Source organism: Haemaphysalis longicornis, unplaced genomic scaffold (genome assembly GCF_048455015.1).
Source record: "Haemaphysalis longicornis isolate Haplotype H1 unplaced genomic scaffold, Haemaphysalis longicornis Haplotype H1 scaffold_2, whole genome shotgun sequence".
NCBI lineage: Eukaryota > Metazoa > Arthropoda > Arachnida > Ixodida > Ixodidae > Haemaphysalis > Haemaphysalis longicornis.
In genome coordinates, this window is record NW_027526295.1 from 190,649,128 (window position 1) to 190,664,362 (window position 15,235).

A 15,235-nucleotide genomic window follows, 5' to 3' on the forward strand; every position below is an offset into this window, starting at 1 on the left:
GGGCAGCATACTGACATAGCGCGGGCGCGGTATACCGAAAGAGCTAGCGTGCACACGTGCTTACGCACACGCTTGCTTACGGCGGGAAACTGGCTAACCGAATGAATTGCGAAAACGGCGGAGAGTCTTGGTTGCATCAGTATCACTTGAGCGTACACTTTGCACACCACTCACTTTGTTTGTTTAGACAGCGAAGCTTTACAAATCCTATGCGGGGAATGAAGTGGCGAACTGTCGAAAGCCATCAGCACAAATGCCATGTTTCGTTTCTTGATTTTTTTTTTTCCGGAAGGGAACCATTGCAGCGCCAACGGCGACAGCCAATACCAAAAATATCCAAAAATGTAAAAAAAAATGCTCTCTGTTTCATATATTCTGGCTAGCAATTTAGTGGCATTATCAATCCAAGTCTAAAACATGAGAACTGTATATTCTGGAATCGCTGAGATTACCTCCAGCCAATTATTTTTGTTGACCGACTTCCAGGTGTGCAGCGAAAAGCCAAGGTTTGGCTCCATAGCCTTGTATTGCCACAGAAATTTGTCTCCGAGTATAGGCTTTCCAGCTAATGGGGTGTTTGGGAGGAACAAAGTTCTGCCTGTGTCAATACCTAGAATCTCTATTTTCTGGAAGGGGGGGGGGTCATTTGCAAAGCAGGCATTTTGGAACTACAAAATTATTCATAAACTTACCCGAGTTGATGTTTCAGCACCTGTCATATGTCCAGTTTCTTGTTTGCGTTTTGCTTGCACTAATAACCGTGTTATTTATGAGATCATAAGCAATGCATCTCTCAGCAAGTTTTTTTAAAGGGACAGACAACCAATTTTTGTGGAGTGCGTGTCCTCTAGCTCATACGAAAGCCAGCATTTTATATAAGAGGGTAACCTTCAGGAATTTCTAAATAAAATGGGGAATAAGTTTAATTTAGCATTAAATTTTAGCATTAAGTATGAAAGGTGGTTCCATGTAGCATCTATAGATGACACTACTGTATGTATAAAAGCGGCTGTGTTGGTATCAATGCATTATTCAGAAACTGCATAAAGAACTAGGAGATATAGTGTAGACAATTTATAACGTAACTGCTCATAGTGCAGGACCAGATATAACGCGGGTTTTTGTGATTACCAGTTTGCCTCCCATAGAACTCAGTGTGTAACCAGACCGTTTTAAATACGGTTGCCTGAAGCACAATATCGTTTATAGTGCGGTGTTTTGGCAGGTTCGCCAATTGACCAGTGAAGCTGGGGCATCGTCTTAGGGTTGCAAGAAAGAAAAAAAAAGGGACGGAATCAGCCACCCTACGCAGCGCATGCTGCCCGCTCTCCTTTCACTGAGACACAGAAAAGGAACTAATAGGCACCTTTGAGTTCGCGTGTTCCGTTTGCACTCACCTGATAACCACTGTGGGCCAGCTCTCAGCCTACCCGGAAATTGTTCACAACGAGGAGCGAGAACCGTGGGTGCACATCAGCGGTCGACGGAGCCAACGACCCCAAAGCACTTAGCCACTCGTCAGCATTGCCACTGCTGCCCGAAACTCGCGCAGAAAACTGTAGGAACGCAATGCATGGCAACGGCCATGTCAGGACACCCGGCCGCCTCGAGAGGGGAGGACGCCGCCACACCCGACGCGAGTGTGCATGTCTATGGGTGTTCCCGGAGGGGGCGGTTTTTTGCGACGCTCACTGTGGCGTGGGAACCCCATGCTTGGAAGTTGCCCCACTGACGCGCACCGCTTCGGATGTTCCTTCTGGGTCTTCTATTCTGATCTCTTATGGAGGCTTACTTAGTTTTTCCAAGCAATTAAACATTTTAAATTCCAAAAACCTTGTTTTAGCTTTTCCCATTCACTCTTCAATATGAGCCATGACCAAGCTGACACCACAACTGATCTTGCTCTTTGCAAACCTCAAAAGATCACCATCCCCCCCTCGTCCTCATATGATAAGTTGTTTCTGTTAGAACGGTGTGCAGATAAGCACCCGCCCTTTTCCTTTTCGAACAACTGGAGATAGTGCCGGTTGTTTCCACTACCTGTACGTTGTGCTGGTTGCAACCGCTTTTGGCATCGGGAAGAACGCCAGGTGGTGTAAAAAAAAAAAAAAAAAGCCAGCTCCTGTTCTTATCGTGTTGACCCGCCGACATAAGCCCGTCTTCTTTTCTTCCTGCGGCGTCAGTTCTTCTAGACGCAAATGCTGACAGGCTTCCTCAAACGAAGTTAAAGCCACGCTCGCGGTCTGTGAGACTGTGCAGCAGCGTCTGATGTGGAAAAAAAAAAAAAGCAGATGACATAAAGACCGTATTGCTGTTAGTTTGAGTGATCATAAACTAAGAATAACTGAAAGGTTGTGATGGGGTTGGATTTGTACATTGTTTGTTTGTAGTGCGGATTTTCACGGCTGCCACGACATACGTTATTATAAGTGGTCTATCCTGTACTGCATTATATTATTTTTCTAGCTGGGGGCAAGCTTTTAAACACCTCGTTCCATCTCCCATACAGTTGAAGTTACGTTACTGCGCTGTGTACTTATGGCTGGCAGATCTAAATATTTCGTTTCGAAATGATCTAGGGCCCTATCGGGAAAACCGCTTTGGTTCAACATGTTTCAAGTGATGCCTTTTCATTTGGCATGGAGAGCATATACTACACTGCTCCACAAAAATCGGCTGTCTGTTGCTCCAGATCTCAAGGGAGGTAGTACAGTGTACACTAACCCTCCACCCTCTCACTATTGTACACACATACATGCTCTTGCAGGTTGGTCCTTGCATTGTTTGTCATTATCACACTACAGGTGAAGTGTACTTTGTAAGACACCAGACTACCTCTACCTGATTTTAACCAGCTGTTAAGATAGCTGGGGGGTTCTTACATTCCTTAAAAGTGCCAAAAAAACTACTACTTACATGCGAGACCAAGCAAATGGAATGTGTGCCTTGACTTATCTTCCTCAGACTCTTTCTGCCTTAGTCTACAATTGGAGGTTATTCATTCTCAGGTGAGTCTTGGGTTTGTCAACTTGTGCTGGGTTGCCACTACCTTTTTTTTTTTTTTTTCCATTTTTGCAACATCAACATGATGGTTAGTTATTTCAAACTTGGTGCAAATAAAGTAGACTCGAGGTAATCGAGACTCGGGTAATTCAAGCTTTCGGTTTATTCAAACATTTCAAAATTTTGGTTCGCCAGTTATGTTTTCAATGTATTTTAAGGCCACTTCATTCAAACTGCTCTATTGCGTGAATTAAATTATAATTATAATCCGTACTTTTTGCTTGTTCTAGCCAGAAAACATATGCTGAATTTGCCACTTCTGGCTGCACATTTGCATCCTTATATCAGGAACAGTCACCTATAAAGTTGACAAGGACGCGGGTTCGATTCCCGGCTGCGGTGGCTGCTTTTCTGATTTAGGCAATAAGCGAAAACGCATGTTTCAGCACACGTTAAAGATCCCTAGGTGGTCAAAATTCTGCAGCACTCCATATGGCGTGCCTCATCGCCTGTGTAGCGTTGGCACGTAAAACCTAATAATCAATCAATCAATCAACCAATAAAGCCGATTACCTGCATACACACATCAAAGTGGAACTGTGTGCGCCAACAACTGCATATGGATTGAGGAAGAAAGAAAGAAAAGTAACAAGGCACTAGCATCAAAAACTTCTTTTTTTTTTTTTAACTCATGCAAAGGCAAAGCAGTCATCCATTCATGTTATTTTTTTTTTTTCGAAGTGGAAATGGCATTTTAGTATCGTGTGTGAATGTTGTATTATTAGATATATGGGACTGTTTCATTACAACACAAGTAGGCATGTTTCCCCAAGTCATATTTAAGTAACTTCTGATAATTCAAACTTTGAATAGTTCAAACATAATCCTGGGGTCTTCTTCAGTTCGAATAATTGGGAGTCTGCTGTAGCTAAAGGCTTGTTGCAGCCTACATGGCCTATTTTCAGTAGAAGTTCGGCATACCATTTTTGGGTTACCATTCTTGCGTGTATGAACAACAGTGTGGGCTGGGCTTAAGAGTAATGCTGCGATGATGCTTTGCAGGTAACAAACATTTAACTTGTTGTTTACCTGTTCTTGAATGTGTTAGCATCACATTAACTCTTTCGGGACCGCTCCATAGGCCATCGATCACATATGATCGATGGTTTCGCGAGCCTGCAGAATACAAATTTTCGCTCGAAGGAACACCTAGCGACATCTAGGAGATAGTTTGAAAACTGGAGTTTTCTCTTTTGTGAAGTTTCTTTTTTTATCGCCAGGCGGCAACGCGTCAGATATTTTATTCTGACGGGCAGTGGTTTCGAATGTAAACAAACATGGCGTCATACTCGTGCGAGCGCGATAAGAAATCCGCCTCGTCTCGGCTCGCATATATTCGCCTTCTACTGTGGATTTTAACGATGAGAGTGGCAGTGAAGAGTCGAAATGCGGCTTTAGGGATCGGATTTCAGCTCGAGTGAGGATTCATGCGTCGATCAGCCTGGAACATCAAATCGCGCTCAAAGGTGGGTGTTGGTTTCGGTTTCAATTGGCCCTGGAGTAGGTATGTGCGCTCGAACTATGTTCTGTCTGGTTTATATTTACTCGCTAGGGTGTTAACTACCTATGGTGGTGATCTCCTGCCACCAGCGCAGAAACGGATCAAGTTTTCGCCGAGACAAGAGCCCGGCGTGTACCTGGGCGACGACGTAGCCATGGCCCTAGTGCCAAAGAGATCACACACAAAACAAAAAACCAGTTACACCTAGCCGCATCAAACTTTTTCAATGAAGAAACAAAGCACTGTGTTAGATTTTGTATATCCTGAAATAATTTTATTCTTTTTCAATATTTTTATATTTACGCTTCTTTCTATCTTTTTCTGTAGTTTTTTTACGAAGTTCTTAGTTTCAGATTTTTTCATGGTTCTATTGTCAGTGTTGAAGTAAAACTTGGTATTGTATGTAAAAGAACATATAATTAGCTGCATTTTGGTATATGCTAAGGCAGGATGGTGCCTTTGCTTTATGTAGAAAAAAATTTGTACCGAGACCTCCCTTTTTCACCACTTTTTCCGGCGGTCCCGAAAGAGTTAATAGCATTGGGATGCTTATATAGCTCTGCACTTTACCAAATTTCAATTATTTAAATTATTTCTGCTTCTAGACATGAGTGAGGAACAAATATTTGAAGTTTTCAGTTGGAAAGCCATTGAAACACTTCATGTTTGAAGAAAAAAGGGAAATATTACATTAAACTTTGATGCTAACTCAGCACACATCCTCATTGGCAGGCATCAGAGGAGGTTGTCTAATCGAAGCTGGGAGGAATAGCACAAATCGAGTTTTTGTGTGATGCCTTGCACTCAAGTTCATACCAAGCCTGAAGCAGTCGATGGGAACTATTATAATACTATGTCAGTTTGGGCCTTTTCTTTCTCTGCTGTATTGCACAGTGTTTGTGTCGCCTGTCTCGTGTTTAATTTTTGCCCCCTTTTCTAATTCTTATTTCGAATCAGTTGGTGCGGCTGTGCCGAGAACGATTGGGCGATTTCGTCCGCGTTGAGGAGTACAGGGCCGGCCAGAATCTGGTGCTTCAATACTGGAGGTAAGTTAAGTTATATTTCTTCCTTATGTTTTTTTAGTTTTGCAGGGCAAGTGTTTCAGTATGTCAGTGTGGTCTGGGCCTGAAAGTTGCATTCATGTGAGCGGTATTTGTCACACAAGCATGCAAGTGCTTCTGCTAGGGAAAGAGTATATAGTGGCTTATAGACACACGCAAGCAGTGGAATGGAGAAGGATGATGACGATGATGCTGTTGTAGCCAAAGGGACGTGTAATAAAACTGTGCCATCTCACTAGGAACATTTCTCGGAGAAGTCTGCTGCTTAGCCTGCCTAATCGACTCCCTAGTCGGAGATGCGTGCCGTTGTGGGGCTTTGGGATTACCAAGACTCCTTAGGATAATTTGATGGGCCCATGCACATTGGAGGACTTGTATTTAGTGGCCTTGAAAAATGCACTTCCTGTAGCTGAAAGCTAAACGGTATTACCGCCATGCTCCAGGTGCCACATTAATTTGATGTAAGCTGAATCTGGCATAGTAAGTTTCAGTGGCAGCGTGTCCCGAATAGAGGAGTGCTCATATGAGTACTGTTGGGGAGTACTGACGCGAGAACCGTGTTGACAGTGATGCAGTTCGCAGCACCAAAGCTGGTTGTGCATACCAGCACCGACACAGATCAGCATGCAACACTTTAAATGCCCCTACAGCTTTTTTTGTGAGAGGGCAGGAAAGGGGCGTGCTTTATCGTTTATTGTCAACATTTCATAATCTTCAACATTCATTGCCAAATTTGAGCTCACAGTATTTATTTCATTGAATAGCTTGTACGGGGCAGCCACATAAGAAAAGAATTCAGTCGGCAAAAAGCAAATTCTTAATAAGTGCATCGAGCATCCGCTATGCTGTTCTTGACAAATCCTTAAAAAGTGTACCGAGCATCCGCTATGCTGTTCTTGATTCCATGAAATCGTTCACTGCCTATTCATACCATTGAATGGAACTCGAAATGTGCTTTTGTGGGTGGGTAAAGGCCCAGGAGGTTGCAAGTTGTGTGTGCAAGCATGCTTGTTTGTGTGGACGGGATGCAGGGTGAGAATAATTGTGTGCCAGTTTTGCTATAATAAGACTAGCTGATGGAGGTGCAGACATTTGCGTCTGCTATCCGTGCGAGCTCCTGTGGACATTGTGGGGGACCCCGTGGACGTTGTCCTCCCCTTCCCAGGGACCAGATGTCAAAGGAGCGGCAGGCGTACCAGCTGAACATCCATGTGGATCCAGTGGACCCCGGGAAGCCTCTGCGGGTGGCTCACAACCCGACGCTGCCACACAGGGACGCCGTCTGGGCCGACCAGGCCATCAAGGTGGGCAAGGGGGATTGGCCAACAACCAGGTCATTCGGGGGGGGGAGCTGTGGTTGTAAGCAGGTGGGGATGTGGGGAAGGAGCCTTGTAAGAATTGATAGGCTGTTGACTATCTGGGAATTGACCTTTAAGTGGCTCTGAGCTGATCTGCACTGCTTCACCACTGGATACTCCTTGCCTTTGGTCGGCCATCCGAGTGAATTACAGTTGAACCTCGTTATAAGAGACATGGATGTAAGAGACAAATGGGTATAAGAGACACTATTCAGCCACATGGTTGGCTGCCCAATCTTTCCCATTAAATTGACCTCTTTTATAGCAGACATCGGATGTAGAAGACAGTTGGTTATAAGGGACAAGTCATCCTTGAACTTTAATCATCAACCTCGCTTGTAACAGACATTTTAACTTCAGATGCAGTGCCACCAGTTACTAATTGCAGTTGCTTCCATTGTGGAAACACAGGTGGACGACAGACTCCTGCAGTCGCTATTTATTATAACTTCAGCAAACACACAGTGGGTCAGTCAGCTATGAAATGACGATGAGAAGCCCTGGCAATGGAAATGCAACTTACAGAAGCGGTGGAAGCTTACTGCCATCCATTGGATGGAGCGCGACCGCACATGTGGGCTCTCCCACTCTCGTATCTCCCAATCATGAAGCATCGCAAATGTTGAGTCCTATAAGCGTGATGAATAACCACAGCACAGACTGGAAGAAGCTGTGCGCTCTGGCTATTCATCAGGCTTGTGAATTCAACATCTACGATTCATCTTCCACAAACAGGGAAAGGAAAAAAGCTTGTAAATAGGTTGTTTAAAAACAGTGTAAATACAGTCAAAAAGCAAACAAAGATTCAGAACTGTTTCATAAATTCTGGGGGCCAAAAGTAAATTAGAATGAATCTTTTGCAACATGCTTTAGCGTTCTTTTAAGCTTATTTTAGTCATACGGTGCCCACATTGAACTAGGGTCTGATTAGTAAGTGAAAACATGGTTCCCTGCTTATAAGAGACATCTCGTATAAGAGACAGAAACTGCTCCCCGGTACGTGTCTCTTATAAAGGGGTTCAACTGTATTGCTTGTCTGTTGCGCTGTTTATGAAAAATGTGCCACCCATTCGCTGACACCTTAATACGATAAAGTGCACCTGACTGCAGAAGCTCTGTGCCCTAACGGCGACTGTGGAGTGTTTGGTAGCTTATGTGGTATATTTACACGTTTTGATGTCGTTTTTACAGTCGGAGTTCTTGTCGGTGGAGAAGCTTCTCATCCAGACTATCCACATCCGGACAAAGCAGCGCCTGTCCGATCTCCGAGACCGGCTCAAGGGCTTCCTGGGGACCTCCACGGAATGTGAGTGCCCGTCTTGGGCCCACTTGTAAGAAGGAGACGTCTTGTTCCAGAGAGCTCCCAAACGTTCCTTGTGGCTGAAGCTATACCAGATGTGCAGACTTCTGTCCTACAGTGGAACCCCGATAATACGACTTTCAAGGGACCACGCGAAAGCATCGTATGGCCGAAATGTTGTATGGTCGGGGTACGGGTAAATGCCGGCCTAGTAGACTGTCTCACGTGACAGGTGGGTTAAGAACTTACTTATACTACTATGTATAGAGCGCGTTCTCGCATAATTTGTGAACCTTAAAGGCCAACTGCAACGAAAATTTACCTACCCTAAATTCTGCTTCAATGTGTGGTATGCACCTCTAAAGTCCCCTGTGACCTAATTTTAAACTCCAAAAACGTGCAGTTTTTTTATTAAAACCGTTCGAAAACACACCACTTCAGCCGAGGCAGCACCTAGCAGAGTGTCGCCGCAACTTGCCGCCACTGCGGCGGACTTCCGGATGTGACGTGCCAGTCAGGACTCCCGTGCGGCCGTCGCCTCTCCTCAGTAGCCCTTTTATGTGCGGCTTCACGCGAGTGAGCAGTGTAATTCGTGCCTCTTGCAAGAATAATTGCTTTCACGCGTTTCCGTAATGCGAGAAGCTGAAGAAACTCTGGGTTGCTGATACATAAAGAGCAAATTCGAAAGTGCCGGGGCCGGTCTAGAGCGAATACGGCAGTAGCACAACGGCCGATTTCGTGGTCGCGACGGCAGCAGCAGGCTCTCGGTCGACTCGACGAGCACGCGGAACGCGTGTACGGCCTACGTGAGGCGGTACGCTGTTGTCGCGGCCGCTTGGTGCGTCGGCGCGCGAACGACTGCGGCGGCTGTGCGGCGCACTTCAAGCTCGCGGCCGGGCGTTTCTACGAGCAGAACGGCCGGCGCGAGACGATACGCTGTTGTCGCGGCCGGTCGCGGAGCGTGATCGAGTACAGCAGCTAGCTGTGCGGCCCACTGCACGATCGGCCGGTCGACTTTTCGAGAGCGCGAGTACGCTGACGCCATCGAAGAGCTCTGCGCCGACGCGAGGTTATACGTTGTTGTCACTGTTATTGCTGTTATCGCGCCGGTCGGGGCGCGGACGAGTACAGCACGCGCCGCACTACACGGAATCGATTTAGATCAAACAACTTCGTCAAAAAACAAATAAATACTAGCCGCTTTTGGCAACATTTCTCTCGCCAGTTAGAAAAACAAAAAACAAGGCCACATTTCGCAGTACTGAGCCTCGGGGAAGGTCACTGCTTCACGAGTGAAGACACTGCAGTGCTTTCGTCGCTGCGTGGTATCATTATCTAATGATTTGGCGCGGGCATCCTGCTAACAGGAACAAAACTGCCCGTGTAAACAAAAATAATGAAATTCTGGATTTGAACTTTCACAACATGCGCTGAAACCGAATTCTTACACTCTAGCCGGCATGTTTCGACACTTTCCTCCCACGATAGACTTCTTTTTTTCTTTTCTCTCACAAACACAGGATGGTTCGTTCAGCACAGGGCATATTAGCTGTGCCGGCGCCCATCTACCGCTCAACACTGCCTTTTGTGCACCCAGCTTCGGCATGACGTCTCGCGATGCCCGTGTTTTCGTTTTACCGGACGTCGTCTCAGCAGCTCACAACGAAGGAATAATGGTTGCACAAACTTCCCAACCCATTTTCCCGCATGTTTTAAATGTATGAAGCAACAGACGACCAGAAACACATCGAATGCGTGCCGTCTTCTCGCAGGCAGCTGTGGGAAAATTCGCCGGCTGCGCCCACTCGATTCCTGAGTGTAACGTCACTTCCGGCCGTCCGTAATGGCCGCCCTTGTTTTCCAGTTTCGGTTTGAAAAGAGCATTTTTGATCTTCGTTTACGATGCAGCGAAGCACATTTGGGCCTCCAAATTTTACAGGTAGCAATTTTTAAGGTTATACTACAGGAAAATAGTGCATTTAAGGAGCCGAAAATTTCGTTGCAGTTGGCCTTTAAGTAAGCTAAAATACAGCGTTTCTAAAAAATAAAAATAAATAAATAATCAAAGCCAGCTTGCACTGCGGTGCAAGCCTGATGTCACAGGAGAGCTGTGATCGTATTGCTGAGCTAAACTCGACGAGCAATATAAGTCACTCAGAACCCCGTGTATGTAAATGGCGCTCACCAGCAGAAGACTAAATCAAATGCAAAGTGAAGTATATAAGTGCTTTATTTGTACAGTGCCCTCTTCATTCTCCGTATGCTTCATCGTTCGGCGTGGCACAGCCTGGGAAGGCCAACGCAGCCACGCGGCCGAGTAAATTGAGAAGGGAAAAGCCAAGAGTGAAACTGCCGAGGCCAAGCGAAACGAACGCTAGTACGAGGCGGTGATGGAAAAAAGGCGAGAAAGAAAGGAACGGAACAACAGCGCCGCTGCATTGAAGGACACAAATAAACGAGATGGGGGGGGAGAGAACATCGTGAAAGGAAGAAACTTGGATTGGGCGGGCAAGAAAAGTGGGTGTTCGGTCACTGCCGTGGGGTTGCGTCTTATCTTCCGTCATGTTCGTTGGCTCTATGGGAGCTTTGTATTCGTGGCCCGCTGGCTGCCTGCAGTTGGTGCTTTGGTGTCCTGATTCTGCGTGGGGACATTGAACTGTCATGTTCGTTGGCTCTATGGGAGCTTTGTATTCGTGGTCCGCTGGCTGCCTGCAGCTGGTGCTTTGGTGTCCTGATTCTGCGTGGGGACATTGAAGGTTAGCTCCCGCCCACCAATACTCGCCTGCTTGCTTGCGTCTGTTCAGCTAGTGGTCTGGCCCACCTGCAGACCTCTGCACATCAACAATCGTCAAACTGGGGTTAAGAATAAACAAAGGTCAAGAAGAGGTGGTGAAGGGGTGTGAAAGATGAGAAAAGCACCGGTTTATCCCTGCCACGGTCCGTTGTATGAAGCGGACCACGTGCACCAGAGCATGGTATAGGTAATCAGTGTTTTAATGCATTGTTTGAAGGGGGAGTTTGCCGGGACCATGGTGACCTGTCGTAAGAAGCGGGTTATCGCGAGACTGGGGGCTGTACCATCGGGGTTCCACTGTAGTTACAAATGAACGGGCTAGCTCACATGTACGGCAACCAGCTATCAGCTCTTACATAGCAGTGCGTTCTATGGCCATCTCTCAACTCGAGAGAGAAAGCTTGTCTGGCACTGCCCATGAGTGCCGCCCAGAGTCGTGCTGAGCAGTCTCAATGTTGAAAGACTGCTGCCACGTGTGTTTGGGGAGAGGGTGGTTACCGCCGATTGCAGCCTGCTTGGTAAAGGGAGTCGAAATGGATTTGTGGAGCTTAATTAAAGTTCCGTGAGAAGGGCTGAGTGCGTCAAGAAAATCGGTCCTGCTTCCTTCCATTCAATCCTGCCTGCTTGCTTGGCTCACATAGTATATATATACCTGGCAACTTGTTTGGGCTTCGGTCGTAAGAATGTTTATACTGTTACAAGTTAGTCAAATGTTTTAGATGATTGAAGACATGTTGTAAGGCTTGGCGTGTTCCTGATAGCGGTGCGCGCACTCTCCCCAGGGGTTTATGCAGAATTTCGATTTTGGGGGGGTGTCGGTGGGATATTTGGGGAGGTGTTGGTGGGATATTTGGGGGGGTGTTGTATAAATCCCTAGGCAGGGTGCTTGTGGTTGTGGAATCTTTTCTTCTGGGGGGGTGTTGGGGGGGTGTGTATAAATCCCTGACTCTCCCTCTCTGCTTCTCCCCAGGTGCAATCCAGGGCTCTCCGGCCATGCTTCAGGTTCCCCTCCTTCAGCCCTGCATGCAGTCGGAGCACCTGCTGGTCACAGTGGACACCCACACCGGATACTTCTTGGCCTTTGTGCCGCAGTACAGTAGGTGGCCCCCTTTTGTAGACTTTGCCTGCCATCTCTAGCTTGCTCTGTGTCAAAAGAAAGGTGTTGATGCCGCACTATGGCATAGATACGGACTTGAGGAACTTGGTTAATGACGGCTTTACTTGGCTTGGCTCGTACAGGCCGGGAATGCAGCGTAATGTACCGCAAGTAAGTAAGGCCATGTGCACCGAAGCAGCGCATTGGCAGTGGTGCACTGCTAGTGAGCCACACATGAAGATGGATAAGAAAGGAAGAGCTGAATACCAATCGCAAGCCATAAAAAGAAAAGTAGCAAGCGAGGTCAAGCAAGGATAGAACACTTACCAGTGTTCCATCGTGGCACACCAGTGCACTTGCACATTTCAGAGTGGTGTGTTTTAGGGTTACACTCTGCGTTAACCATGGGAACTTTTTTCTTTTATTGCAGCAATAAGATAAAGGCACGTGAGCTTGTAGCTTGACACTAGATGGGGCATTTTCTGTGCACAGGCCACCAGTTCAAAATGATACAAGCATGCTACTTCCATGTTCGAAGGTTCAAGGTTACTTAATAACTCTTTCACTACGGCGCCATAGGCAATCGGAAGCCGGCGTCCGATGATTTCAAATCTCCCACAAAATCTGAAACCCGCGCTCCACAGACAACTATCGCCATCTGGTGTGTTCATTGGCAACTTCTCTTTCAATTTCGGTTTCGTTTGTTTATGTGCCTCGTGTGGTAGCGGTGTAGCAAGAGAAATTTGAACCGAAGGTAGAGGGGAGCAGGAGACAAAATGGCGTCGGGTTCGCGCCGCTTTCCGCACAGTCGGACTGCTGTAGCAAGCACTTCGCAGCTCCTACTGTCGATTTTTCTGATTCCAGCATCAGTGAGGGGTCAAGCAATGATGTGGAATCTTCAGATTTCAGTTCGGACGACGAAGCTCCGGTTCAGGTGCCTCGCACTTCAACAAGCGCTGGCAGATAATTTCGTTGTGACTCCAGGTTGTATTTATAAACAAAACGTGCTTCTTATCTGACGACTGCGGTTTTGATTTTGTGTTTAGGGTATCGACAACGTACGGCCAGAATATTTTGTCAAATGCACCGCGCCATATCACGCTATTACCTTCAAGATAACCTGGCGCTCGTGTCAGATTAGCGCGGCAGGGTTCAGGTGCGACGCTTCTCGATAGCGCTGGATTTTTTTTCTTGTTTTTTACCACCGAACTGATAAAGATTTTGTGCGAGAACACAAAAGAGTATACTTGGATGCGCATTTTACAGCGACTCACTCACCCTTGAGTGCCTTCGCGGCGTGGTACAGCTGTCAGTTCCGCTAGGTTGACGGGCCCTCAAAAATCGAAAACGTGGTGTACACTGTTGATTTATATATTGAATCATAGCCAAGAAACGTAGGAACAATTTGTATATCTTAAAATTCCTGAAATAATTTTTAGTCTCGGTAAAATTGCCAATTTGTGTTTTTCGTATACTTTTCTTGGGGGCTTTTTTCTGATTACTTGACGAATAAACTATAAGTAATTGTATTTTTAACAAAACTGCTGCTTTGTGTTTGGAAGAGCAATCTATAAGCTACAATTTCATGCATAGCAAGGCTAAGTGTGTCCAGCAGTTCAAGTGAAAAAAAAAAACATTTCGTGGAAGCACTCAAAATCGGCCGTTTTTCCGCCGTAATAAAAGAGTTAAGCGGCAGAGTGGGTTTCTGTAGTGTGTTAAAAAGAGGTTGGAATATAGCTTGAAGAAAAAAAAAAAAAGCAGAACTGTAAAGGGTCAGGAGGGCCTACCAAACCTTGCTTCAAAACTTGATGCATTATGAACGGTGTTGCAACTATTTTATGGGCTACTCAACCGTTTAGTTGACTGTCTGTGATCGCGCAGTCATCATCTTCCAGTGTTGTACTGTTGCGAAAACCGACTAGTATTGCGTGCCAGTCTGCTGCCAGGGGTGTGCTTTGCTTAAAAAAAACAAAAACAAAAAAAAAACGGAAAGCTCATTCTAGGCGTTTGGCAAGGAAAGGTTTTCAGTGGACTTATCATGTTGTGCTCTGTTCTTTCATCCCCCCCCCCCCCTCCTTCCTTGATTCACCACCCTCTACTGCACACAAACAAGATCCCCCCATGATTGGGGAAATCCAGGAGGCACTCAACAAGGATGCCACCAAGCTGGACAGCCTTCTCATCGATCTCAAGTGAGTGACCGTCTGCCTTTTCTACCTACACTTCAGTCGCAGCCGGCTGACAAACAGTGCACGGTCAGGCGCCCAAGAGTGACATGGCATTTCACTCTTGTACGTGGAGGAGTCAGTGTGTGCAATGGAGTATTCTCTTTGCCCCTGAATCATCTATGTTGGGAGGACGGAGAAGTGATGTGGCGAGTGGCACCTACAGCTGTGGAAGCTGCTAGCAAAATGGGAAAAAACAAAAACAGAAAAATTAAAGCTGTTCCGCTCGGTGTAAAAGCTATCGGAAGTGCAGAGAACTGAGTGATCCGCCGTAATGGGCTGTAGCGCCGTTATCCGCTCACTGCACTCACCCAATGCAATTCAAATTTCCCGCCGTCGCAGTGCTCGTGCGCCCCCTGCCTGAAACTGCGCCGGTGGGAGTTTTGTTTTTTTTCGTGCTTGCTTTTCTTCCGGCTCGTGGCAGCGTTGTACTGCCACTTTTTTTCGCTTGCTATCGTAAAAAACCAACCCAACAAGCGTTCCTAACTAAATGAACGCGGGCGCTCCAGGTTAATTACATATATTTTGCCTCAAATCTACCTGCAGTTTTCTTTGCGCTAAACAACAGGGAGACGTATGACAAGCGCCAGCGGTTCGCGAGCTTCGAGCGGTTATGACTATATTAACCGCTTGGCTTTTGAAGCCTCTGGGTTACATCGCGACAACAGCGGCTATGCCGGAACGCCAGCTTTACTTGGGTCCAGTGAGCGAGCTACGACGACAAGTCACGGCCCTAAGGTGCTCTGCATCTAAAAGAAATCAGCGGGAAATTAAAACTATCAGTGGCCAGACCTGGATTCGCGCTCATACACTGAGTAGGTGAACACTTACAAATTA

At 46.4% G+C, this 15,235-nt stretch overlaps 1 protein-coding gene across 1 annotated transcript in view; it reads left to right on the forward strand.

Moving 5' to 3' along the window:
- The window catches only part of Med14 (mediator complex subunit 14), a 65,575-nt gene that overhangs the window by 20,940 nt on the left and 29,400 nt on the right, over positions 1-15,235 (forward strand). The window contains 6 exon segments of the mRNA XM_077698960.1: positions 2,965-3,008; positions 5,522-5,610; positions 6,791-6,929; positions 8,175-8,289; positions 12,048-12,173; positions 14,287-14,365. Coding sequence (XP_077555086.1) covers positions 2,965-3,008; positions 5,522-5,610; positions 6,791-6,929; positions 8,175-8,289; positions 12,048-12,173; positions 14,287-14,365 — 592 coding nt within the window.